Below are 27,875 nucleotides of genomic sequence, written 5' to 3'. Positions count from 1 at the left end.
TTCTTAAACCCCAGTACCGTTCGCTGCCCTATAACGTCCTCTGGAAGCGCATTCCAGGTGTCCACCACACGTTGGGTAAAGAAGAACTTCCTAGCATTCGTTTTGAATCTGTCCCCTTTCAACTTTTCCGAATGCCCTCTTGTTTTTTTTATGTTCTGAAAGTTTGAAGAATCTGTCCCTCTCTACTCTCTCTATGCCCTTCATGATCTTGTAAGTCTCTATCATATCCCCTCTAAGTCTTCTCTTCTCCAGGGAAAAGAGACCCAGTTTCTCCAATCTCTCAGCGTATGAAAGGCTTTCCATCTCCTTAATCAGTCGTGTCGCTCTCCTCTGAACTCTCTCGAGTAACACCATATCCTTCTTAAGGTATGGTGACCAATACTGGACGCAGTACTCAAGATGCGGACGCACCATTGCCCGGTACAGCGGCAGGATAACTTCTTTCGTTCTAGTTGTAATACCCTTCTTGATTATCCCCAGCATTCTATTCGCTCTCTTAGCGGCCGCTGCGCACTGTGCCGTCGGCTTCATTGTCATGTCCACCATTACCCCCAAGTCCCTTTCTTGGGTACTCTCATTCAATAACATCCCTCCCATCGTATAGCTGTGCCTCGGGTTTCTGATTCCCACATGCAATACTTTACACTTTTCAACATTGAACTTCATCTGCCATCTCTCTGCCCATTCCCCCAATTTGTCCAAGTCCCTTTGCAATTTTTCCTCCTTTGTCCACTAAATAGTTTGGTATCGTCCGCAAATTTTATTATCTCACTCTTTGTTCCTGTTTCTAGATCATTTATGAATATATTAAATAGCAGCGGCCCGAGCACTGAGCCCTGCGGAACACCACTCGTGACCTTCCTCCAGTCTGAGTAGTGTCCCTTCACCCCTACCCTCTGTTTCCTACTCGCTAACCAGTTTCTGATCCATCTATGCACGTCTCCGTCCACCCCATGGTTCTTCAGTTTCCGGAGTAGACGTTCATGAGGCACCTTGTCAAAGGCTTTCTGGAAATCTAGGTTACAGTAACTTTTAAATTTTATAAACTGCAGACTGAGAACAGTTTAACCTACAATAATAATAAGGTTAGATGTAAAATAGTCTAAGCAGAGGTAAGCAAACTAGGAGGAAGACCAAACAGCAGCCACAGTGGTTAACAAATGAGATGAAGGAAGCTATTAGAGCTAAAAGAGAATCTTTCAGAAAGTGGAAGAAGGATCCGACTGAAAATAATTGTAAACAGCACAAGGAATGGCAAGTCACATGCAAGGGGCTAATAAGGAAGGCAAAGAGAGACCTTAAAAGAAGATTGCACTAGAAGCAAAACACACAGTAAAACTATTTTAGGTATATTACAAGCAAGAAACCAGGAAGAGAATCAGTTGGACCGCTCGACAACCAAGGCCCAGATGCACTAAAACTGATCATTAAGACAGTGTGGGTCACTGTGGGACAATTTTTTTGTCCAATTTTAAAACAGTGATCAATTTTCCAACGACTCTGCATGCAAATTAGAGAGTTGCGCGGGGACAGAAATCCCACCCGTCCCCGTGAGGAATCCCACCCGTCCCCACCCGTCCCCGTGAGGAATCCCTCCGTCCCCACGAGGAATCCCCTCCGTCCCCACCCGTCCCCGTGAGGAGTCCCCACCCGTCCCCGCGAGGAATCCCCTCCGTCCCCACCCGTCCCCGCGAGGAATCCCCTCCGTCACCATCCTTCCCTATAAACTTCAGAAATAGTTATTTTATTTAATTATGCTACTGAATTAAAGGCTCTGGTAGAGACCCATTTACAAATAAGCAAAGAGACTTTATTAATTTGGAAATATTAATTGGGAAGAATACATACTTTGTAAATGGGTTTCTACCAGAACCTCTAATGTAAATATAAAATATAAATACTCAGCTGATGAGAACCCACAAACTTCAGCTGAGGACTTCCTTTGCAGTTGGCCTGGGGTCCCTTTTGCCAAGCTTGGCAGGCAGCAGTAGCGTCCCTGAGTCACAGATGCTGGCACCTCAGTGGCTCATGGATGCTGCCAGCGACTGCTGCGCTTGGTGGAGGGGAGTTCTGACCATCTCTAGAGGAGGTCCTCTGCTGGCGGTGCTTGGGGATCCCCACCAGTCACAGCAAGGGCCAACAAGTACTTCAACACTGTAGAAATAAAACCAGAAATGCATTTTCTTTTCTTTTGAACACAAAACAAAGATATCTGCCATATACATTTCCCAAGGCAGATGACTCTATGCAATGTCACCTCGGTAACAAAATACAAAAATAGACAAATACACCCCCTCCCTTTTTACTAAACCACAATAGTAGGTTTTAGCACAGGGAGTTACGCTGAATGCCTCGCGCTGCTCTCAATGCTCATAGGCTCCCTGAGCTAAAAAATGATATTGCGGTTTAGTAAAAGGGAGCCATAGTGCAAAATATAGACAGCAGATATAAATTCTGAAAACAGACACATTTTGATCACTAAATTGAAAATAAAATCATTTTTCCTACCTATGCTGTTTGGTGATTTCATGAGTCTCTGGTTGCACTTTCTTCTTCTGACTGTGCATCCAATCTTTCTTCCTTTCTTTCAGCCTCCTGTATGTTTCCTCTCCTCCAGACCTCATTCTCTCCCCCAACTTTTTCTTTCTGTCTCCCTGTTCCCCCTTCTTTCTGTCTCCCTGTCTGCCCCCTTTCTTTCTTTCTCCGTGCCCTCCCCCAAGCCACTCGGTTTGTTGCCACCGCTATCGGGGAATAGCCCCCAAGCCACCGCTGTCCCAAGCTTTCCCTGCAGAAGCGTCGCGCTGACCAGCATTCCGCTCCCTGATGTCAATTCTGACGTAGGAGAGGAAGTTCCGGGCCAACAAGGCATTTCTCCTCATTCCATCCAGGCTGAGCCCCATCTCTCCTTGATCCAGCATTTCCCTTCTGTGTTTGTCAGAATTACCATTCCACCTATTTTCCAGCATCACCCTTCTTTGTGTCCATCTCACCTATATCCCTATCTCACCACTTTTTCAGAATCTTCATTTGTCTCTGTCCTTGTCTTTACCCCATGTTCACCATTTGCCCTTTCAATGTCTTTATCTCCCCCCCCCACTTTTTCAGCATTACTTCTATGTCTCTATTTCACCTCCTCTTCATGTCCCCTCTGTATCTCTATCCTTATTCAGTAGATCCTGCTTACTCTTTCTCTTCTTTGTGTCACTATCTCCATTTTCAGCTTTCCCCCCTTTTCCTTTGTTACTGCACCCGGTAGCCAGAATCTTTCCACCCTCCCTCCACTCCGGCCCAGCCCAGTATGAAATATTTCCTTTTGTTTCCCTCCCCTCTCTCTTTCTCTCTCTCTCTTCTCCTCCCTCACCCACGAGTCCTGCATCTGGCCCTCTCCCTTCTACCTGCACCTGGCAACACCCCCCTGCTCCGCGGCTCTCTTCAGTAACTCGTCAGCAGCGGTGATCAAGACAAACTGCCGACATCGAGGCCTTCCCTCTACGAGTCCCGCCTTTGTGGAAAAAGGAAGTTGAAACAAGCGGGACTCGCAGAGGGTAGGCCCCGACGTCAGAAGCTTGTGTCGATCGCTGCTGCTGAGTTGCCGAAGAGAGCCGCGGAGCAGGGGGTGTGGCCGGAAGCAGGTAGAAGGGAGATAGGAAGGCTGTAGAAGCTCCGGAGCATGGCACCGACCCCGGCCAGGATGATTTCTTTTTCAGGCTGCCGCTGCTGCCGCTGCCACCCCCCACCTGAAATGACAAAAACAGCCTAATGCCCGCGTCGGCGTCTTTGACGTCGGGGAGAGGAAGGCTGATAGGCCCGGTAGATCGGGACGGCAACACGAGTCTATCACGGAGCCTGGGATGGGCTCTGCGATCGACTCATGTTGCCTTCCTGAACTACCGGTTGATCGTGATCGACGTGTTGGGCACCCCTGACTTAGAGCCATAGCGCATGAGAGAGACTCCCACGGGGATGAAAACAGCCTACCTACATTCTGGCGATGCAGGCATGCAGCTTACAAGTCCGGCGTTGCGGCGGGAAATAGCCATGCTGAGCAGTGAGCTCAGCACGTACACAGATGAAAGCCTTGCTTGCTGATTGGTCCGGCGGCACGGCGGGGTGGGGCCGCCGGACCAATCAGCAAGCAAGGCTTTCATCTGTGTACGTGCTGAGCTCACTGCTCAGCATGGCTATTTCCCGCCGCGACGCCGGACTTGTAAGCTGCATGCCTGCATCGCCAGAATTTAGGTAGGCTGTTTTCATCCCCATGGGAGTCCCGTGGGCTAGGGGGCGTCCCCGTGGGAGTACCGTGGGCCAGTGGGCGTCCCCGTGGGAGTCCCGTGGGCCAGGGGGGGAACCCGCGGGATCCCCGCGATCCCCGTGCAGACCTCTAATGCAAATTAGTTTTGTGGAGGACTGCCGCAATCCCACTCCACCAGTCGTTGGAAAACCAACTTTGACACATGTACAGAGATGGTAGGAAAAACCTGAACAGCTGAGCTGCAAGGGAAGCCCTAAAGCAGCCTCCTGCCATTCAGCTGTTCAGAGCAGGATGCCTTTTTTTTAATGGACTCAGATGTCATGTGTGTGTTATACACACACACACACATACGCAATATCCATCCCGATAAAAAAAGGTCATGCTTCCCCCCACCCCACAGGGGAGGAGGCCATAGATGCCTGAGCCAACCAAGGCCTTAGGCCCCTGCCCAGTGCATTTTGAGATAAGCTGGGAAGAGCCTAAATCCCTGTATGGCTAAGGCATCTAAGGCCCCTCTCCCACAGGCACATGAGGCTGTTTGCATGGCAGAGTTGGAGAATGTATGAATGCATGGAAAACCACACAGTGAGCCATTGTGTAATAATAATAATAATAATAATCAGTTTATATAGCGCAAGGCCGTAAAATTCTATGCGGTTTATAGCAGTTAAAAAAACCTCCAACAATAAAAGAAGTTGAATAGAACTAAAAAAGTTAAAAGCCAATAATTAGAGACAGTACAATTATCAAAATAGTGTATAATAAAATTTTTACGAATAAGCTGCCTAAATACTTCAAAAGCAGATATGTTTTTAGTTGTCTCCTAAATTCCCCATAAGTGTCAGTAAGCAAAAGCAATTGTTCTAAATCCTTACCCCATAACGCTGCTTGATATGAAAAAAAGGTTTTGATGATGTTTTTTAAGTTTACATATTCTAACAGGCAGAAAAACAAAATTCAGATGTGAGTTTCTCTTATGTCTGTTGGTTGCAAAAGAGAAAAGCTCAATTATATATTTGGGAGCTAAACCAAACAAAGCCTTAAAACAGAAGCAACCAAACTTAAATTTCACCCGTGCCTCCATTGGCAGCCAATGTAGTACTCGATAGGAGGGTGTTACATGATTATATTTCTTCAATCTAAAAATCAGCATGACTGCCACATTTTGTACTATTCGCAATTGTTGCATATTCTTCTGGGAAAATGCCAAAGAGGCAATATTGCAGTAATCAAGCTGGCTTAGTATAAGAGACTGTACCAAAACTCTAAATGATCAAAATACGCCCTAATGGACCGAAGCTTCCAAAGAATAAAGAAATCCTTTCTGACCAGAGTCCACCTGGTTCTTCATAGTCAAGCATTGGTCCAGTATTATTCCCAAAACCTTAATGGTAGATTGAATAGGATAGCTGAATTTATTTATACACAATGATGTTTTAGTATTAAACAGGTGCGGTGAAGCTACAAAAAACTTCGTTTTTTCTGAGTTAAGCTTCAGTCTAAATTTAGTCATCCATTGCTCCATTAGACCTAATACTTCTGTTCAAACTGATTTAATGACGATCGGAGAGTTTAGTGCATCTGGGCCCAAGAGATAAAAGTGGTTCTCAGGGAAGACAAGGCCATAGTGGAGACATTAAGGGGCAAATTCTATTAAATGACGTCCCAATTGTAGGCAGTGGTAGGTGTCCTACCGCTGTCTAACCAGCCAATCAGGAGGGGCCTTTGGTATCTGGCCAATCGGATCTTAGGCCACTCCCAGTGCATCCCAGAATGTATTGGGAAGGAGGCCTAAGACTCCGGTTGGTCCAGGTGCCTACGGTTCCCCTTAGGGGGAGGCCTTAGGCACCTGAGCCAATCAGGGACTTAGTTTCCTTCAAGGTGCATCCGAGAATGCACCAGGTAGGGGAAGGACCGCCATTTTGCAGTGGCGGGCCTACCTGCAGGACGATGTATGCATTCCTATGGCTGAACCTTCATTTTAAAAAGTACAGAGGGGAGTGGTGGGGGGGAAGTCTTCCTGTTAGGGGGATGCTGGGTGGGGGTCTCCAGGTTGGTGGGGGGCCCTGGAAGGGGGTATGGTCACCAGGTGATGTTTCGGGGGGGGGGCCTTAGGAAGAATTGGGCATTCCTGCCAAGCGATGGGTTTTTTTTTTGGGGGGGGGGGTTGCTTCGGGGGAGTGGCAGGAAGAGGAATTGGGCACTCCTCCTGCTGAGGGATGCTTCGGTGGGAGGCACAGCAGCTGGAGGAATTGGGCACTCCTCATGCTGTGGACAGTCGGAGGGGGGGTTAACTTGTGTGTGATTGGGTGTGTGGTGGAGGTAGGGGGATTGAGGGTTCCCTGCTACTCAGCTGAACGCAGTAGGGAGAATTCCTTGCTGCGATCAGCTCAGCGGCAATGCAATTCTCTAAACGGCGCCTGTAACATGGATGCTGGTTAGAAAATCAGAATAGTTAGGCAGCGTTAGGCATCTGTCCCTAGGATAGACATGATTCTATATAGGACGCCCATCTGTGATTCTCAAAAGCCGCTTAGGCAGCTGCTAAGACCAGGCGTCCTACACAGAATCAGGCCCTAAATGAATTCTTTGCTTTGGGCTTCACCGAGGAAGATGTGGGGAACTTAATAGTTAATCACTCCTTCAAATAGTAGTGCTCCACACTTTATCACCAAAAATACGGATGGATTGCTGCTTAAGCCACACTTCTTACATGAAGTTGAATAAAAGAGATTAATAGTGGATCTCAAGCGCTCATTGTTGCACTGCCACTAGAACAAGTCTCGGCGTACAACATACTTGTGAGCTATCATCGGTCCTTTACTCTCTTTATTCTTATCAAGTTCTTTATAATTTATTTTTTCCTTATTATTTCACCTTCTTTTAATCTCTATTTTACTAAAATCATCATAATAATCCCCTCACGTGGCATCGCCTAAGGCTATGACAACCTGTCAACATCTACATTTTATAAACTTGTGACCTCGCTAAATTGCAAAAGCATTAAATAGTTAGCATTTTAAGAAACTTACATTCTTTTGATCTTATATATTTTTTGCTTTAGTGTTAAGTCTAACAAGACTGTTCCTGAAGAAGCTCGGATACTCGTAGTAGGGAGCGAAATGGAGATCTTCCGTCGGGCAGTAAAACTTCGCTTCAAGTTAAGTACAATCATAATAATTACAACGTGAGGGGATTATTATGATGATTTTAAAATAGATATTATAAGATATTAAAATAGATATTAAAAGAAGGTGAAATAATAAGGAAAAAATAAATTATAAAGAATAAAGAGAGTAAAGGACAGATGATAGCTCACAAGTATGTTGTACGCCGAGACTTGTTCTAGTGGCAGTGCAACAATGAGCGCTTGAGATCCACTATTAATCTCTTTTATTCAACTTCATGTAAGAAGTGTGGCTTAAGCAGCAATCCATCCGTATTTTTGGTGATAAAGTGTGGGGAACTTAATAGTGCCAGAAATAGTATTCAATTCTGATGAATCAGAGAAACTCAAACAAATCTTTGTAAGACTGGACCATCTGGACTGGATGGTATACAGTATATCCCAGAGCGCTGATAGAATTGAAAAATGAACTTGCAGAGCTATTGTTAATAATTTGTAATTTTCTTTAAAATCCAGCATTGTAGGTTTAAATGCCCAATGGAGCTGGGTAAATAGTGGGGTTCCCCAGGGGTCTGTGCAGGGACTGCTGCTTTTTAACATATTTATCAATTATCAAGGGATGGGATTAACTAGTGAGATAATTAAATTTGCTGATGACACACAGTTAATCAAAGTTGCTAAATTGCAAGAGGGCTTTGGAAGACTGGGCATCAAAATGGCAGATGACTTTTAATGTGAGCAACTGCAAAGTGATGGGGTTCCACTTTTCCACGTACAACTATAGCTATGTGATGCAGGGTTCCACCTTAGGAGTCACTGCACAGGAAAAGCATCTAGGTGTCATAGTTGAGGATAAGTTGAAACCCTCAGCTCAATGTGCGTTGGCGGCTAAGAAAGCAAATAGAATGTTAGGAATATCAGGAAAGGAATGGAAAACAAAGATGAAAATGTTATAATGCGCTTGAATACTGTATTTCCTACCGGCACCTAAATTAAGTTGGAAATGCCATTTAAAAACAAAACTGGTACCTGCATCGCAGCTACAGAGGCACTTTACAATGCTTAATGCCACTATAGATATGGCTAATGCCAGAAGTGGCCTTAGGCATCGTTACGCGCCTCTGTAGCTGCGCTTCTTATGAAAGGTAGGTGAAGGAAATGTAGGCCTTGAAAACCCTGACCTAAATTTCTAGCACCTACCTTTCACGAAGTCACGATTCTACAGTATAACAGAGCAGTTATGATTGACATGCGATCGATGGCCATTTCTTAGGCGGACAAAGATGGTGCTGTTTATCAAATCTGGGCCTTTGCTAATTAATCCACTATATAATTCATATACATCCATCTGTATCATATTTTTAGGGGTGGGGACACTTCTAGATGGAATTTGGGCGTGAAATTTTTGGCACACATGTAGGTGGTCATTAGTTATTGTTTGAAAAAAAAGTCTAAAATGTTGGAAAAGTGGCAGTAACAATATTTCTTCCAATATTCTCTAATTAGCAAAGAAGAAATTGAATATGTGAGAAGATATGCCAATGAAGAGCTCTTAACCCAATCACAGCCGCCAGATGAAGAAAAATAAGATTAAGATCAAATAAATAACACTAAAAAGAACAAAGAATCACAGATTCAAATTGACTTGCCCATGTGATAGGAAGATGCAGTTAGATAACATAAAAATATGGAAGTACATAGAGCTGCATGTACAAATGAAGAGTGCAAAAGAGAAAAATAGAGAAACCCAGATACATGTGATACTTGAAAGAAGCAAAGACAAATCTACTATAGAACACAATACCTATGTTTTCATGATGTAAAGCCAGTTCCTGGAATTATAACTGCCATTGATTAGCACGATTTGTATTGGTAGACTAGCACTTACAAGTTGCTTCAACACCAAGTTCTTCACTCCATCTATAACGAACTGAGAGCCAGTATTCATGACACGTGAAATCAGACTGGGGAAAACAAAAAGGTAAACTAAATGGAGGGCCGGACAATGTTTTCATTTCTCTTTCCAAGAGAAACTTTTAACATGAATGAAACAAAGGCAAGGCATTGTAATGTCTTGGTTCCACCAGAACACAGAAAGGATTGGAATCTCATCTTTCAGAGCCAAAATTGTTTCAACTGCTTCTAACATATCATAGCTATCTTTAAATCATATAACAAAACAAAAAGCTGGCTGTGACTAAAGATAGGACTCAGTTCATTTTAATCCACTTCTTCAAGTGTTTCAACTTCTTCAACTGTTTCCCATCTAGCTGTCACTACAGAACGAGTCAAGAGATGAACTATGAACTTGGTACAACAGCCATAACATTTTTTAAGCATTCTGCAGCAGTTTCTACCAGCCTCCTTATAAAGAATAATTATTCAGCAGAGTTTGTATGGTGTTAACACTGCAGTATCCAGATGCCTTAATTAACATACAAAAAGGCAATGAAACACTGAAGGATCCAGATGCCTTAAATTAACATACAAAAAGGCAATGAAACACTGAAGGAGGAAGTTATCAAAGTGGGTTATCATTAAGATGGGTTATTTTACCAGATGTCATGCTATTTTAAGCACAGAGTTCCATTTTATGCAATGGAAAAAAGGGGGCACCTCATATAATTCCCATTCTTCTGATCCAAGAAGGCAAATAAAAAAATAAAAAAAAGAGAACTGAACCCAAATCTCCAACTTTCAATACAAAGTATTAACAGCAGTTTTTCTCTTTTTCTTTCCTCCCCCCAAGCTCATCGCTCCACCCTTTTCTTTACTTCTGCTTTTATTCCCTTTACCCATCTAGTAGGCTTTTTGTAAACCGCCTACCAATACTACACTGTGATTGGAAGTATATCAAGTTTTTGTAAATAAATAAACCAGTACACAAATGGTATGGTCACAGTTAGCTTACTCATGCTAACAAATCATTAGTTTTGTAAACACTTATGAACTGAGCAGATTTCATTGTATTTATTTTACTTTATAATCAGACATAAGTAGTTATGAGTGGGTGCCCCAACAATTTAATAAACTAGATGGGCCCCCAACTGTTCGCTGTTTGGAGTGTGTCTGAGATTAAAGGTGGAAAATCATCAAGTAGAGTTAGGGCTTAGCATGCCTTTAACATGCACTAAATTCTAAATTAAGATGTGTTAAACCCTAATTCTGCTTGATGATTTCTCCCCCTAAGAGAATAAGGATGGGTACACTGTAGTTAATAAGAGTATAAACATTCAATGTCCTACCCTTTTGACTTTGTTGTATTGTTGGCTGGAGCTGAGGTCATTTTAGCGAATGCCCTGTGAGATTAAAAAAAAAGAAAATAAGAGAGATAAGACAGAATATAGTAACATAGCAAATGACGACGGATGTGTGGTCCCATCCAGTCTGCCCAGCTAAAATCTATATTCCTGATGTAATAAATACTTTTTGCTCTAGAAACAAAAAGGAGAAAAAATTTTAGCTATTCTCTGAAATATTTTTTCTAAAACCAGACAATTCTCAAACTAAATAAAAATACCAGATTAAAATATGGCTTTTCTCTTTCTTTATCAACTCTATCCTTTATATCAGTGTTCCCCAACATTGTCCTAGAGGTATACCAAACCAGTCGTGAAAATTTATCTCATGTATATTCATTGGAGGAACTGGCAAGGTATGCTTCCAAGACAGAACTGGGAAAACCAAATTATTTATCGGTAAAAAATTATCTTCATATGCAGCAGGAAGTCCTCTGAAGCGGATGTTGCCACCCGACAGGCTTGGGTACATATTTCTCTCCAGTTTAGAAAACTTTCTAGATGCTTTCAGGAGGCAGCACATCAAGAATCTGGCTTCCTACCTCATGTCATGAAGGACCTCCTCTGTCAATGAAATATCTGGCTTAGGAGACAACTCCACTCATCGGGTAAGTCTCTCTTATCTGTACCCTGCTCCTCTATTGCCAGCTCCAGACTAGAGAATGACACGGTGGCCATTACCCACGGATAGCCGCGGGTAACCCGTTGAAACGGTGGGGGGGAAAAAGTGCTCACTGCGGCCACAGGGACAGGGCCATCCACCGCCGTGTGGAGCGGTGAATGGCTTTGTCCCTGCAGTTAAGGGAGGGAAGGCGTGCGGCCCTCTCCCTACCTCCGGCCAAATCTATCTCCCTCCCTCCCTCCCCCTTACCTTTGCGGCGCTTTAGAAAAGAAACTGAAGCCGATGAAGCCTGCCTGTGTCGCCCTGCAGTCGCGTGTGTGTGGGCGGAAACTTCTCTTCTGACGCAACTTCCGGTTGCGTCAGAGAAGAAGCTTCCGCCCACATCATCTATTGTGAAGCTGTTTTGTATCAAAAATAAATCAGAGAGTACTCTGCCCAATTCTCCACCACCTTTCATCAATGTCTTTGCTCTGACTTGCCAAAGGCAGTATACAACTTTCAACAGACTAAACTATCCTTTTTATATCTATGGTGCTTTCAACCAAAACTGGATTCCAATACACCACTATATAGTTTAGAAAAACTGCATATAACCTCCTCTAGAATTGAAAATTTTAGTTCCACTTCTGGAACCAAAATTTGCCAGATGGCATCCAAAGGAAATAAATATGGGTATTATCGACAAAAATTAAAAAGTCAGTAATCAAGCCTGACTTGAACTTGCAAGTCTGAGAAGATTCTGAGAAATAATATTCTCATTTTAGCTCTACTTGAAACCGTCAGCCTGCACAGTTATATTCCACACATACTGCCAGATGGGAGAAAAGAAGTCTGCCATTACCCATAACAGATAAGAATCAGAGAAGTCTACGAAATGAACTTACTTCCACTGTTTGACATAGTTCAAAGGAGCAAGATTACATCCAGCATCTGTCAGGGCCTTTCTGTACTGTTCCAAATCCACCTGAAAACAAAACAAACAGAAATCATAAGCAGTTTCAGGTGAGTTTCTAGAACAATGTGGACGGGGTACAACAAAAAAAAGTAACATTTATTTTGCATTGTTATTAGATATAGTAAGACTATTGATCATCATGCTCTACTTTCTTATTATGAGTGTTTTAGACACTAAGGGAGCAATTCCATAAAGTATGTTCTAACATTTACATGTCAAATTGTGTATGTAAACTGTGAGCATAGCTATTGCTAGCAATCAGCATTTTTGGTTGCCCTAACCAATGTCAGCAAAGGCCTATGGGAAATTATATCAATCTGACTCTGGGATGTGGATGCAGATAGACTCTAAGTGCTCATGCACAGAATTCACATACAGTAAGCATCCAGGCAGACTGTTTCAAACAACCCTAATTCAATCAGTGCTTACAGGACCTGGCAGTAAAAAGGTGCTCTAAGAGGTGTTAAGATGATGTGTTAATGTCTGAAGATATACAATGGGTCCAGGTGCACAGATAACTAAGATTAATCAGAAACTATTGTCAGAGGCATACTGGAAAGTACATTTGACTCCAGTCTATACTTCTCCAGTCTAGCACATCTCACTCCCCATCCTGGTCAGTGAAACTAACTATTGTTTCAGACAGTTTACTAAGGATGGAGATGCTTAACTTCAATAGATTCTATTGAAGTTCAATAGATTCTATATTTAGAATAAATTTCCAAGCTATAAAAGGCTCCTCTTGCATCACCGCCCTCTTGCTCTATCTCTGTCTCTCTAGTAGAGAGCTGCACGGGAACGGGGACGACGGGAATCCCGCGGGACCCGCGGGTTCCCCCTTCGCGCCACGGGGATCCCGTGGGGACGCCCCCTAGGGTCGCGGGGTTCCTGCGGGGCTGGATGTACTAAGTCGCGCGTCTTTTCTCCCTACCTGCTCTGCTTGCAGCACAGAGCCGAACGGAAGTCTTCCTGATGTCAGCGCTGACGTCGGAGGGGAGGGAGGGCTTAAACAAAGCCCTCCCTCCGTCAGCGCTGACGTCAGGAAGACTTCCGTTCGGCTCTGAGCTGCAGGCAGGGTAGGTAAGGAGGAGTAGCCTCGCGGCTCGAGTGGCTACCAAAGGAGGGGGGCGGTCCGCCCCGCCCCAGATGCAGCACAGCCGGCCAGGTCCCCTTACTTTTGTGGCGCTTTCCCGACCGACCGACAACAGCCCTGGTCCGACAAACCTCCCTGCCCTTAACCACAAATCTAAATTACCTTCTTACAGCAGCTGTAAGAAGGAAATTTAGATTCGCGGTTAAGGGCAGGGAGGTTTGTCGGACCGGGGATGTTGTCGGCACAAAAGTAAGGGGACCTGGCCGGCTGTGCTGCACCCGGGGCGGGAGAGAAGGAGGGGGGAGAAGGACGCTGAAAGCACTGGGGAAGACAAAGGGGTGGAGAAGGATGCTGAAAGGCCATGGGGAAGACGGGGGGGGGGGGGGGAAGGACACTGAAAGCATTTGTGGAAGACAGAAGGGGGAGAAGGACGCTGACAGGACATGGGGAAGACGGGGGGGGGGAGAAGGACGCTGAAAGCACATGGGGAAGACGGAGGGTGGGTGGAGAAGGACGCTGAAAGGCCATGGGGAAGACGGGGGGGGGGGGGGAGAAGGACGCTGAAAGGCCATGGGGAAGACAGAGAGGGAGAAGGATGCTGAAAGGACACGGGGAAGATGGGGGGAGAAGGACGCTGAAAGCACATGGGGAAGACGGAGGGTGGGTGGGGAAGGACGCTGAAAGGACATGGGGAAGACAGAGGGGGGAGAAGGACACTAAAAGGACATGGGGAAGACAGAGGGGGAGAAGGACGCTGACAGGACATGGGGAATATGGGGGGAGAAGGACGCTGAAAGGAAATAGGGAAGAGAGAGTGGGGAGAAGACGCTGGCAGGGAAGAAGACAGAGATGCCAGACTATGGGGGGAGCGGAGGGAAGAAGATGGGTGCCAGACCAATTTGGAAGGGGGGAGAAAGGGAGAGGCACAGTAACAGAGCAAATGGAAGACGCAGAAGGAAGAGAGACAGTGGATGGAAAGAACTGAATGAGAACATGAGGAAAGCAGAAACCAGGCAACAAAGGTAGGAAAAGAATTCTATTTTATTGCTTCAGGATAAAGTAGTATATTAGTTGTGTTGATAAAAATTTATAAACAAAAGAGGCTCTGGTAGAAACCCATTTACAAAGTATGTATTCTTCCCAATTAATATTTCCAAATTAATAAAGTCTTTTTGCTTATTTGTAAATGGGTTTCTACCAGAGCCTTTAATTCAGTAGCATAATTAAATGAAATAACTATTTCTGAAGTTTATAGGGACGGGCGGGGACGGAGGGGATTCCTCGCGGGGACGGGTGGGGACGGAGGGATTCCTCACGGGGACGGGTGGGATTCCTCACGGGGACGGGTGGGGACTTGTGAGACTTTGGCGGGGACGGGTGGGATTTCTGTCCCCGCGCAACTCTCTACTCTCTAGCTCTTGTTCTTTATCTCTGGAGCCTGAAGCTGGGGACATCACCCTCCCCACCCCCTTTCTCTCGCTCTCTTTCTTTGTGTGTTCTCTCTCATTCACAAGAACACAGAAGCAGTCTCTGTAATTGTAAAACTTATATCTCTCATTAATTGTAATGCTTAATTGTAACTTTTATGAATTTTGCTTTCTCTGCACAGTACATCTATTCTTTATGCAAACACGGTTAGTGGTCTTTGTTTTTGATTCTACTCCTGGGGAATTCCTCTGTGAAGGTATTGAACTTTGGACCTGGCGTTTGTAAGGGCGCCTCACATAACCCCTATAACCTCACATTGTGGGGGCACGACCATCCTTACATAAACCATTAGAATAAAGGCATAAACGCATGTATGTGTACACCTAAGTGCTATTCTGTAAATATCAGTGTATCTTCCAGGCAGGCAAACACCTACATGGAGTCTGGCTGAAGCATGAGAGGGACTCACACTTATGCATGTAACTTACAGAATATTAAAAGTTGCAGGTATATCACTAGCATTTAGGTATGAGCACTTACAGCTAGAACATAAAGCACAGTTACTTACCGTAACAGGTGTTATCCAGGGACAGCAGGCATATATTCTCACATGTGGGTGGGTGACATCATCTACGGAGCCCCGCGCGGACAGCTTTTCAAGCAAACTTGATTGAAGTTTCAAGTTTGCACACTGCACCACGCATGTGCTAGCCTTCCTGCCCACTAGAGGGCGCATCCCCACCTCGTGGTCCTCAGTTCCATATCAAGCAAAGAAGCCATCCCCGGGGAGGTGGACGAGTTGTGAGAATATATGCCTGCTGTCCCTGGATAACACCTGTTACGGTAAGTAACTGTGCTTTATCCCAGGACAAGCAGGCATGATATTCTCACATGTGGGTGACCTCCAAGCCAACCAAAAAAGGGCAGGTGGGAGGATGGCAATTTAGGAAAACAGATTACGTAACACCGACTGGCCAAACCGGCCGTTGCTTCTGGACAAAGTGTCCAGACAGTAGTGGGAGGTGAACGTATGAACCGAAGACCAAGTGGCAGCTTTACATATGTCCTCCACAGGAGTAGACCGGAGGAAAGCAACAGAAGCTGCCATCGCCCTGACCTTATGCCCCGTGACTCGACCATGGAGCGTGAGACCAGCCTGAGCGTAGCAAAAGGAAATACAAGCAGCCAACCAGTTGGACAAGGTGCGCTTGGAAACAGGATTTCCCAACCGATTAGGATCGAAGGACAAAAACAATTGAGGAACCTTCCGATGAGACTTGGTACGTTGGAGATAAAAGGCCAACCCCCTCTTACAGTCAAGCGTGTGAAGCGCCGCCTCTGACGAGCGGAAGTGAGCGCAAACAAAAAGACCACTTTCCAAGTGAGAAACTTAAGATGAGATTTGTCGATAGGCTCAAAAGGAGGCTTCATCAGTTGAGCTAAGACCACATTAAGATCCCAAACTACAGGAGGAGGTTTTAGAGGAGGATGGACATTCACAAGACCCCTCATGAAACGAGTTACGAGAGGATGAAGAGAGAGAGAACGACCCTCGAGATGCTGATGGAACGCCGCAATGGCACTGAGATGCACCCGAATGGAAGTCGTCTTCAGTCCAGACTTAGACAGATGCAATAAATAGTCCAGCACCGAAGACACGGGAACCGAACTCGGGTCCAGATGATTCGAGGAACACCAGGATGAAAATCTGGTCCACTTCTGGGCATAACAAAGCCGAGTCGAGACCTTGCGCGAGGCCTCCAAAATCTCCTTCACCGCCTGAGAAACAGGAATCGAAGTTAGGGGGAGAGGAACCAAGTGGTCAGATGTAAAGACTGAAGATTGGGATGTAACAGCGAACCCCGACTCTGAGATAGCAGAGAGGGAAAGACAGGCAGAAGCAGAGGTTCCCTGACACTGAGCTGAAGAAGCAGGGAGAACCAGTGCTGTCTGGGCCAACAAGGCGCAATGAGAATCATAGTGGCTCTGGTCGATTTGAGATGTACCAGCGTTCTCAAGATCAGAGGAAAAGGAGGGAACGCATAAAGGAACCTCCCCCCCCAGTCGAGCAGAAAGGCATCTGCCTCGAGACGGTCCCGGGAGTACATCCGAGAACAGTAGAGGGGTAGTTTGCGAGTCTCCGGGGAGGCAAACAGATCCACCTGGGGAGTCCCCCAGCGGTCGAAGACCTCGCGTAGAACCCGAGAGTTCAGTGACCACTCGTGCGGCTAGAGAAGACGACTGAGTTTGTCTGCCAGACAGTTCTGCTCTCCCTGAATGTAAACCGCACACAGGAATATGTTCTGGGAGACCGCCCATTCCCAAAGGCGCAGAGCCTCCTGGCACAGAGGCCAAGAGCCCGTTCCCCCTTGTTTGTTGACATAGTACATCGCCACCTGGTTGTCGGTCCGCACGAGCACCACTTGATCGTGCAGCAGGTGGACGAAAGCTCGCGCAGCCAGAAAGATGGCACGAAGCTCCAACACATTGATGTGACAAAGACGGTCCTCGGCCGACCACAGACCCTGCGTCCGCAGACCGTCGAGATGTGCTCCCCACGCGTACTCCGAGGAGTCCGTGGTCAGGACCTTGCGACACGGAGGAACGAGAAACAGCAAACCCCCTGAAAGACTGGAAGAGTTGGTCCACCAACGGAGCGAGCGTCTCAAAGAAGGAGTCACTGTAATCTGACAAGAGACTGGGTCGCGATCCTGCCGCCATTGAGAGGCCAGAGTCCACTGAGGAAGCCTCAGATGCAAGCGGGCGAAGGGAGTGACGTGTACAGTCGATGCCATGTGGCCCAGAAGGACCATCATACGCCGAGCCGACACTCCGGCTTGCTGCGAAACTTGGCGACCCAACCGACGCAAGGCCTCCCTCCGAGGAGGGGGGAGGAAAGCGCGGAGGCGAACCGTGTCCAGCACGGCTCCGATAAACTGGAGGGACTGAGCCGGGCACAACTGAGACTTGGGAAAGTTCACTTCGAACCCTAGTCGTTGAAGTAAGATGATAGTCTGTTGGGTCGCTAAGATAACTCCCTCCCTGGTCGGGGCCTTGATCAGCCAATCGTCCAGGTAGGGAAAGACCTGAAACCCCCGAGAGCGCAGGGCGGCCGCGACCACCACCATACACTTCGTGAATACCCGAGGGGACGACGCCAGACCAAAGGGAAGGACCCGATACTGAAGGTGCAAATCTCCCACTTGGAACCGCAAGAATTTGCGGAAAGCGGGATGCACCGGAACATGGGTATATGCTTCCTTCAAGTCCAGGGAGCACATCCAATCCCCTTCCTCCAACAGGGGGTACAAAACCGGAAGCGATAACATACGGAACTTCTCCCGGGCCAGGAACTTGTTGAGCTTCCTGAGATCCAAAATGGGGCGCAAATCCCCGGTCTTTTTTGGGACCAAAAAGTAACGGGAGTAAAACCCCCGACCCCGCTGGTCTGGAGGAACCCTCTCCACTGCCCGTAGGCTCAACAAGGCCCTGGCCTCAACCAGGAGAAGGGCTAACTGGCTCCGGTTGGACGGGCAAGCACTGGGCGGCCTGTCCGGAGGCTGTGATAATAGGTTTAGTGAATAGCCCTCGGAGATGGTCCGGAGCACCCATGCGTCGGATGTAATCTCGGTCCAAGCCCCGGAAAAGGACCTGAGTCGACCCCCGATGGGGAGAGGGTCCTGCGATATCGCGGAGGGAGCCCGCCCCCAACCGCAGATCCCGTCAAAAAGACGGCGCGGGCTTGGACGCTCCCTGCGGAGGAGGCTTAGACTGACCTCCCCTACCCTGTTGGGGTGGACGTCGGGGCGGAGGTCTTGAGAAGGCCGGCGTAGATTTTTGCGGATATCGTCGCGGGGCCTGCCGAAAAGGTTTCGGCGGCGGGGCCTTAGGCTTGGGGCGGACCAGGGAGGCCAGAGAACGCTCCTGATCTGACAGACGTTTCGTCGCCGCCTCCAGGGAGTCGTCGAACAACTCCGACCCCACACAGGGCAAGTTCGCCAAACGCTCCTGCAGGTTGGGGTCCATCTCGAGGGTACGGAGCCACGCCAGCTGGCGCATAGCCACCGCACAGGCCGATACCCTCGAGGCGAGCTCAAAGGCGTCGTACACAGCGTGGAATAGGTACAAACGCAATTGCGACAGCTGTGACATGAAAGTGGCGAACTTCTCCCTATGGGAATCAGGTATGACTTCCCGAAAAGACGGGAGGTCCTTCACCATGGTACGCAAGAAGGACGAATAGGAAAATGCATAATTTAAGACCCTGGTCGCCATCTGAGAATTAGCGTAGAGGCGACGGCCAAATTTGTCAAGGGTCCGTCCTTCCCTCCCAGGCGGGACCGCTGCAGACACCCTGGAAGGTTGAGATTTCTTAAGCGCCGACTCCACTAGGAGGGATTGGTGGGAGAGTTGCGCCTTCTCGAACCCCTTAGGAGGGAGAGTCCGGTATTTCGACTCCATCTTGGACGGCACCACCGCGACTGTAAGAGGGGTCTCCAAATTTCTCAGTAAGGTCTGATGAAGTACCTTATTCAGCGGAAGGCGAGGGGATTCCCGAGGGGGAGCGGGAAGATCCTGCTCTTCCAAGAACTCCTTGGTATAGTGGGAACCCGCCAACAAGTCCACTCCCAAAGCCCCCGCCATATCCTGCACAAACCGGGAGAATGAAGAAGGTCTGGCAGGCGGAGAAGGAGACCGCGATTTCCCCCCCGAGCTGAAAGGGGAGGCCTCGCGGGAATACCTCGGCTCTCTACCGGACCCCGATCCCCATGAGGCCCGCTCCTGGGACCTCGAGGGGGTCGGGGACCGATCATGTCTGAGAGAAGCCTCGGGGGAACCCCCCGGGGTACGCGGAATCAAGGCCCGTCCCTTCCGCCTCGGCGAGGAGGCATGGGAACCTTCCCCGACCGGGGAGCGAAAAAGGCTGGGGTTATCCAGTCGGAGCTCCGCGACCTGTAAGGTCTCGCCCCCGAGCGGCGACGAACGACCGCGCCTCCGAGGCGAGGCGCGAGATCGCTTCGCCTTCCTCGGACGGCGCCTCGTCCGAGGCCTGCCCGAAGGCGAGGAGCCTCTCGAGGACCTCGAAGAAGAAGAGGACGAGAGTCTCCGCACCCGGCGCAACTTCTCACGGGGCCACACGCTACGCTCAGGTAGTCCCCCCGATGCCGGATCCGAGGGCAAAGCCGAGGGCGAGGCAGTACGAACCTCGGGGGCCGAGGCGCCCGAGGCCGAGGTCGCCAACTGCGGGGCAGCTGAGACCGAAGCAGTCGAGGTCGAAGCCTGCTGCAGGTGCTCAATGGCCCCGGACAACTCCGAGGCGATCAAAGCCCGGAGTAAGTCCTGGAAGGCCGGGATCGTCATCCCAGGTGGTAACACCTGTCGATGCTCCGCAGAGGGCGACCTCGGTCTCGAGTATTCCCTCGGGGCAATCGATTTTGATACCTTGGGCTGGGCGGAGGCAGATCCTCCCGCCGTCGAGGAGCCCGAGGATGGCTTCTTAGTCGAACCTGGAGTTGAGGAGGGAAGTGGAGACTTACCCGAGGTCGGCTTGGACGAGGCAACCGGCTTCGGCGGGGCCGAAGGTCGAGGCAAAGCCGAGGGGCCCGAGGCCGAGGTCAGGGCCGAAGCCGAGGCCGAACTCGAGGCCTTCCCGGCCGGGGAATCAACATCGAAAAGTTCCGCCATGCGGGCCCTGCGTCGTTTAAGAGCCCTCTTCTGAAAGGTGGCACACCGGGCACAGGATTCTGTCGGGTGCTGAGGGCCCAAGCACCGCAAACAGCACCGGTGAGGGTCAGTGATGGATAAAAGTCGGTCACACCGACTGCACTTTTTGAATCCCGTTACAGGCCGGGACATGGGCCCAACAAGCGGCCGGGAACAGACGAGGTCCCTCGGCCGTGGCTACCGGGAGCCCCCGGAGCGACGGAGAAAAAATAAACCTTTTTTTTTTTTTTTTTGAGAAAATGAAACAACACGAAGAGAAAACAATAAAACGCAGCGACCGCGTCGAAAACGATACAGCCGCGGCGACAGAAGGCAATTTTTACAGAGCACAATTATCCACAGGGCTTCTGGCTCCGCGGATGAAATTGAACTGAGGACCACGAGGTGGGGATGCGCCCTCTAGTGGGCAGGAAGGCTAGCACATGCGTGGTGCAGTGTGCAAACTTGAAACTTCAATCAAGTTTGCTTGAAAAGCTGTCCGCGCAGGGCTCCGTAGATGACGTCACCCACCCACATGTGAGAATATCATGCCTGCTTGTCCTGGGATAATAGCCATACTGAGTCAGACCAAAGGTCTATCTAGCCCAGTATCCTGTTTCCATCAGTGGCCAATCAAGGTCACAAGTACCTGGCAAAAACCTAAATAATAGTAACTGTAAGCAGAAGAGTTTCAGAAGAATACACAAACAAAAAAGGGAGAAAAAGTCTGCACAAATTGCCAAACCAAAGAAGAAAAAGCAGAGATGACTGGAAGAATCAAGCTAATGCAAGTGTTGTTGCACACAAACTATATTATTAAAAACCCAATATGTAGATTATACTTAGAAACCAAGAAGAACCTGACACGGGCCATGTTTCAGCAAGTATGCCAGCTTCACGGATATGACAATCTACAGAAATTGTATATGACACATATTAATAACGGTTACATACATACATATCATATATACTCAAATATAAGCCAACCCAAATAATAATGTGATAATGATTTGTGAAGAGATAAGAGTACTAGGTGTTCTCCTAGATGTGAAATGGACATTTAAATTGCAAATATCCAGAGTAGTGCAGCGTGCATACTTTGCTATGAGAAAACTAGCACAGTTGAAGAATGTGTTGACAAATTGGGATTTTAGACAGGTGTTACAGTTGGACTTTTGTAATGGGATATATTTAGGAATACCCTCTGCCCATGTCAAGGCGCTACAAATGTCCAAAATTCAGGAACGTATTTCCCCAATTCTGAAAATATTGCATTGGTTGCCAATCCATTTTCGGATTCAGTTTAAAATCTTGAAAATTGTCCAGCAGAGAATCTAGGGCTCCTTGCCTGACTATTTGACAAAATGCCTTTCATTGTATAAACCATCCAGAGCACTGAGGTCAGAAAACCATTGGTTACTTGACACAGGCAGAATGTTTACAGTGTTATGAGCAGACAAAGAAATCATGTTTTTCTATTGCTGGGCCCGTTCTCTGGAATGCCCTAACAGGCATGTTGAGATTTTATGGCAACCAGCTACATTTTCGAAAACTATTGAAAACTCATTTTTTTGCTCATGCGTTTTTACACTAATTGTTCCCTACATTGAGCAGAATATGTGATTTTGTTGAGACAGTGTATGATAAAGTGTCTAGTAAGTTACCTCTTTTATGGTTTTTACTCTTGTTCGCTGGAAGAACTATGAGACTTGTGTGTTTTAAAGATTATGTATGTTGAATTGTGAGCCGCTTTAAAGCGAAATAAAAATGTTTTAAATAAATAAACCGAAGTAATCTTTCACCCCCAAAAATGTTGACTTCAATATAACTGGGGGGGGGGAGGGGATTAATATTCAAGTGCCCTGCCAGGCTCTGCACCCAGCCCGCCTCCCTCACTCCATCTCCAGCTTTGCACCCTGTCTCCCCACTCACTCCCTGTGCCATCTCCCTCCCTTCGATGCCTTGCAGGCCTTCACCAGGTCTGCCGTAACACCTGGTGGTTCAGCGGTGGGCCAGGACAGGAAGGAACGAACCCTCCCACCTCCTGTCCCAACCAACTGTTACAACTTTTACCTCCCTCCCACCTCCCCCATGAATTCCTGGTGGTCCAGCAATCATCCTGCGCTTCTGCCCCATGCAGCACTACTAGTGAATGGCTGCCGTGGGAACTCAAGGTTAATTCCTTGTAAAAATATGTCACATCAACAATATAAGGTAATGTGCTAAAGTGTATAAGGAAAGATTAGGTACTTATCTCAATAATCTTTCTAGTAAATAGTCTTATCATTCCTGAACTCTAGTGTAGTCAATCCTTTCCTGCAAGAATTCTACAGAGAGCCTCATTAGCATTTTCTTCGCTCCGCCTCCCATCTCTCTGGGCTGTCTTGTGATTCCTAGTTCATATCAAAGTAGTCAGCTCTAGAGAGGAAACAAAATAGGGAGAGGTGCGGGGATACTCCCCAAGAAACATACTACTTAGAACATGAATCATTAAAACATATAAATGGTAAACATATGATGAGGTGGAACAAACTAACACCTATCCAAGTGCAACCTTCACTAACAGTCTTAGAGGTCTGAAGGACACCCATTGAATGCACTGAATAGTTGTATTATCTATCCTTGTTCCTACTGAATAAAGGAAAAACAAGTAATCTGGATTTCCAGCTTGTCTGAGGCAGTAACAACAGACAGAGCGGGCTTCAGGAATGATATGCCTATTTACTAGAAAGAAGATTACCGAGGCAAGTACCTAATCTTTTCTTCTAGTGCACCAGATATATTATTCCTGAACTTTAGGGACGTAACAAAGCAGTCCCGGAATCTAGGGCGGGACAGATGAGCCTACTGAAAGTATGGATGATCCGAATGAGGAGTCCAATTTGACTGCCACGTCCACTCCGTATGGAAAGAGGACCATATGACCGCTCTGCAAATCTCTTCAGGGAAAACTGCTGTAGCCTCCACCCAGGAGGATGCTACTCCCCTTGTAGAATGTGCCTTTAAGGCTATGGGAGGCTGCTTTCCACTCCCAATATAGGCTTAAGAAATGGCCAAATGAATCCTTCTTGAAATTGTTGCTTTAGAATCTGGTTGACCCTTATGGGCCACACCTTCCAGCACAAAGAGATGATCCGACAGCCAAAACTCGTCACTTCCAGATAACGAAGCAGCACCCTGCAAACATTCAGAAGTTTCAGAATTTTTCCCCCTTCTTGGAACCCAAGGCCATGAAGGCGGGTAACCATGCTTCATGGTTGAAATGAAAATTGGAAACCACTTTTGGCAAAAAGGACAGTACAATACAGTACTCAATCACTCCAGACTCCAATATTCTGAGAAAGGATTCTCTACATGAGAGAGCTTGCAGTTCTGACCACCACTAAAAATGTCGCTTTTTCTGTGAGGTTCACCAATGATCCTGATCCAGGGGCTCATTTGGAGCTTTAGCGAGCACCTGAAGGACCAGATTAAGACTCCACAAGGGAAAAGGATGTTGTACTGGAGGTTGTAAATGCAAAGCCCCCTTCAGTAACCTGGTCACATCTGGATGTGTAGCCAAGACCTGCTATTTGAACTTTGAGGGAGGCCACTGCCAAACTTTTTTCAAGTCCCTCCTGCAGGAATGCTAGGATCAATGAAATCAGAGCCTAAACCGGGTCCTTGCTTTTCATTGTGCACCAGATCTGGAAACACTTCCAGGCTTTCACATAGGCAGCAAATGTTGAATGTTTCTTGGACCGTAAGAGAGTGGCAATCACCACATCCGAATAGTCTTTTCTTACTAATGCTGTGCGCTCAAGAGCCATGCTGCAAGACCAAAGCGTTCCGGATCCTCCAGGGAGATTAGACCCTGCCTAAATAGTCCCGCAAAGCACAACAGGCTGAGATTCAATTCATTCTGCAGAGAGACAAGATATGCATATCACAGACGCTTCAGCCAGTATGGTATGACTAGCACAACCAGTCCCGAGTAGCCTATCATGGGCTATGGAGGAAATACATAGAGGAGCCCCTCCTTTGACCATGGTTATATTAGGGCATCCAAACCGTCGCTTTCTGGCTTGTATCTTTGGCTGAATAACCCATGCTGTTTTCTTGTTGTCCGCTGAGCACAGAGCTTAGGGACAGAACTAATGGGGACTGGACAATGATGAAGATAGATCCCGTCGGAACAGGGACTAAATTTGTACCCGTGTCATTCTCTAAATTCAGTTCTTCACTGTCAGTGAACAGTGCTGTAAACAGGAAACCCGGAGGTCAACTCCAATGGGTCCTTTCCTCTGCTGCATCTGCTTCCTATGTCGTCACATCTTTTAGGAAAAAGCGGCAGAGGAAAGAAATCAATGATGCTGACCTAGGGCTTCCTGTTTTCAGCACTGCTCACTGCTGGTGAAGAACTGAAGGTTAGAGAATGACACGAGAATAAATTTGTCCCTGTCCACACAGCATCTATCTCTATCCTCATCCTGTCCCCACGAGTTCTGTCCCTGTTCCATCCCTCAATATATATTACACACCACTTATTCTGAAAAGTGCAATTAGTGTCTTTCAGCCATTTTTCTTCTAAACATTTCTCTATAGGCCTCAGAATTGGAGCCTATGCACAGTTGTAATATCACAAACTGAACTAGTCGGCGTAATATTCCTGCTACTTGCTCCAGTCATCGGCCAAGAAAATAAGTGATATTTATCTGTTTACTTTTTTAACTGTTTTTTTATATTTTTTATCCGGATTTTCTCTTAAAGAATTTATAAATATTTCTCATTACTTCTTAGACAGCAGTGTTTTCTCACTCTGTATCCATATCAGTTCATCAGTTTTCTAGCATACACTTATCCATCATATTTAAAAAAATTGACAAAAAAAGAAGAACTTATCTCAAGCAGTCTTCATTCTTTTAAATGCTTTCGATCTTAAGCAATCTTTGTTCTTACACATGCCTTTGTTCTCAAAACAGCTAATGCCGACGCAGCCAGCGTTTCGCGGAATCAATTCTCGTCCGCTGCATCAGGGCCAATATCAAGGCATCCAATAAATATGTTATTCTGTCAAAGATTTTCAAACAGAATAACATATTTATTGGATGCCTTGATATTGACACCGACGCAGTGGACGAGAATTGATTACGCGAAACGCTGGCCACGTCGGCATTAGCTGTTTTGAGAACAAAGGCATGTGTAAGAACAAAGATTGCTTAAGATCGAAAGCATTTATAAGAATGAAGACTGCTTGAGATAAGTTCTTCTTTTTTTGTCAATTTTTTTCAATATGATGGATAAGTGCATGCTAGAAAACTGATGAACTGATATGGATACAGAGTGAGAAAACACTGCTGTCTAAGAAGTAATGAGAAATATTTATAAATTATTTAAGAGAAAATCCGGATAAAAAATATAAAAAAACTGTTAAAAAAAGTAAACAGATAAATATCACCTATTTTCTTGGCCGATGACTGGAACAAGGAGCAGGAATATTACGCCGACTAGTTCAGCTTGTGATATTACAACTGTGTGTAGGCTCCAATTCTGAGGCCTATAGAGAAATGTTTGGAAGAAAAATGGTTGAAAGACACTAATTGCACTTTTCAGAATAAGTGGTGTGTAATATATATTGTGTGATTTATGCTATCTAAACCACTTGGGTTAGTGATTTTAGGTTATATACCTGTTCCATCCCTGCAAGCTCTGTCCTCATCTGCACAAGCCTCAAGCCTGCACAAGCCTCAAGATAGATCCCATGGGGATGTGGACGGTTTGTCTCTGTGCCATTCTCTACTTAAACCCACCCAATCCCTTAAACCCCACCTCTACCCTTCTTTCTCCATTCTAATCTTCTGCCAAAAATTTTTGTATAGTCCACTCTCAGCCTATACTCAAATAACTTGTATCTAAACTAAACTACTTATATTTAAACTACTGTTCTTAATTTGCTGTATAGTCCCTATATTTACACTGCTGCACAGTCTCGTATGTCCAAGTATTTAAATCTACTGTATAATCTTGTATGTCCAATTCACTCCATTGTGAATGTTTACTTGTAAACCGTTCTGAGCTACTGGGAGGACGGGATAAAAATCTAAATAAATAAATAAAATAAAGGTTTTAAAAGGTACCAGATGGATGGGGAAATAGAGTTGAGAGATACCCAATCAGCTGGAGGGGGGAGGAAAAGATTTGGTGAGGTGGAGTTTGTCATGCCCACATACTTTAGGTCCAGGCCAGCCTAAAATTGGGTGTCTAGCTACACTCTTGCTCCATGGGACTCCTTCAGTCTACCTAAAAGTAAGATCTACACCCAGAGAAACCAATGTGGCTGGAGGCTGAAGAAAGCCTCAATTCTTTCTGGCAAGTCCGAACAACAAAATCAAAGATTCATCAATTTCCTTGAATGGACAAGACTTTCCTATTGACGATTCCATAAAAATTCTGGGAGTGACTCTGGACCGCTACCTTACCCTAGAAGCACACACTGAATTATTGGTCAGAAAAGGCTTCTCGACATTATGGAAACTAAGAACCATCAGAAAGTACTTCGACACAACCTCATTCCGCTTACTGGTGCAATCCTACATTCTAAGCTTACTCGACTGCTGTAACATCATTTGATCTGGGGTCTTTCACGAAAACCATTCAAAGACTCCAAATTATACAAAATTTGGCAGTCCGATTGATCTTTGGTTTAAAAAAATGGGAACATATAACTTCCTACTATCAAAAACTCCATTGGCTGCCCCTGGAAGCAAGAGTTCTGTTCAAATTTGCCTGTCTTTGTTTCAGATCTATTCTTGGTTTGGTCCCTATGTACTTGGTTCCTTATTTTAACTTAGATTGCTCAATAAGATCCACACGCAGAGTGCATATGTTTAACCATCCAACAATAAAGGCCTGCCATTACAAAAGATACCTGAACAGAACACTTGCTTTCCAAGCAGGTCAACTGAATGATAGGCTGGGTAACATTATTACGCACTCCTCATCCTACCTAAGTTTCAGAAAATTAGTAAAAACAAACTTGTTTAACCGATTTGTAACCTAAGAACTCTTAAGCCCTATCTCTTTAATACTCTAACCTAATTGTTACCTAAGATCTCTTATGGCTCACTTGTATTCGATGACTTTACATTGTGCCTATTTTCGCTGACTTTATTGTAAACCGCCTCGAACTATTACAGCTTTGGCAGTATATAAGAATAAAATTATTATTATTATTATTATTTGACCGGCCTAAATTCAGAAGAGACTGCCTGAGCTTTCCGCTTTACTCCCTTTTGTGAAGTACATCCAAATGAGAAGCTAAGGGGCAAAAACTATTTAGTAAATATGTGTCTCATCTGTATGCCTCCATCTTGCCACGCCCCCCAAAAGTTTTCTACTTGCACCTTACTGCAAAGCA

General features: G+C 46.3%; 1 protein-coding gene across 3 annotated transcripts in view; it reads right to left on the bottom strand.

The window, feature by feature from the left end:
* Positions 1–27,875, bottom strand: part of SCFD1 (sec1 family domain containing 1) — a 248,396-nt gene that overhangs the window by 61,685 nt on the left and 158,836 nt on the right. For all 3 annotated transcript variants that reach the window (XM_033952477.1, XM_033952475.1, XM_033952476.1), the window contains exons 17-19: positions 12,185–12,264; positions 10,625–10,678; positions 9,268–9,343 (exon numbers count right to left, since the gene is read on the bottom strand). In XM_033952477.1, the coding sequence (XP_033808368.1) occupies positions 9,268–9,343; positions 10,625–10,678; positions 12,185–12,264 (210 nt within the window). The remainder of the gene's footprint in view (positions 1–9,267; positions 9,344–10,624; positions 10,679–12,184; positions 12,265–27,875) is intronic.

This window comes from Geotrypetes seraphini, chromosome 7 (assembly GCF_902459505.1).
Source record: "Geotrypetes seraphini chromosome 7, aGeoSer1.1, whole genome shotgun sequence".
NCBI lineage: Eukaryota > Metazoa > Chordata > Amphibia > Gymnophiona > Dermophiidae > Geotrypetes > Geotrypetes seraphini.
The sequence above is the reverse complement of the archived record's forward strand: the minus strand, read 5'-3'. Positions and strand labels throughout refer to the sequence as shown.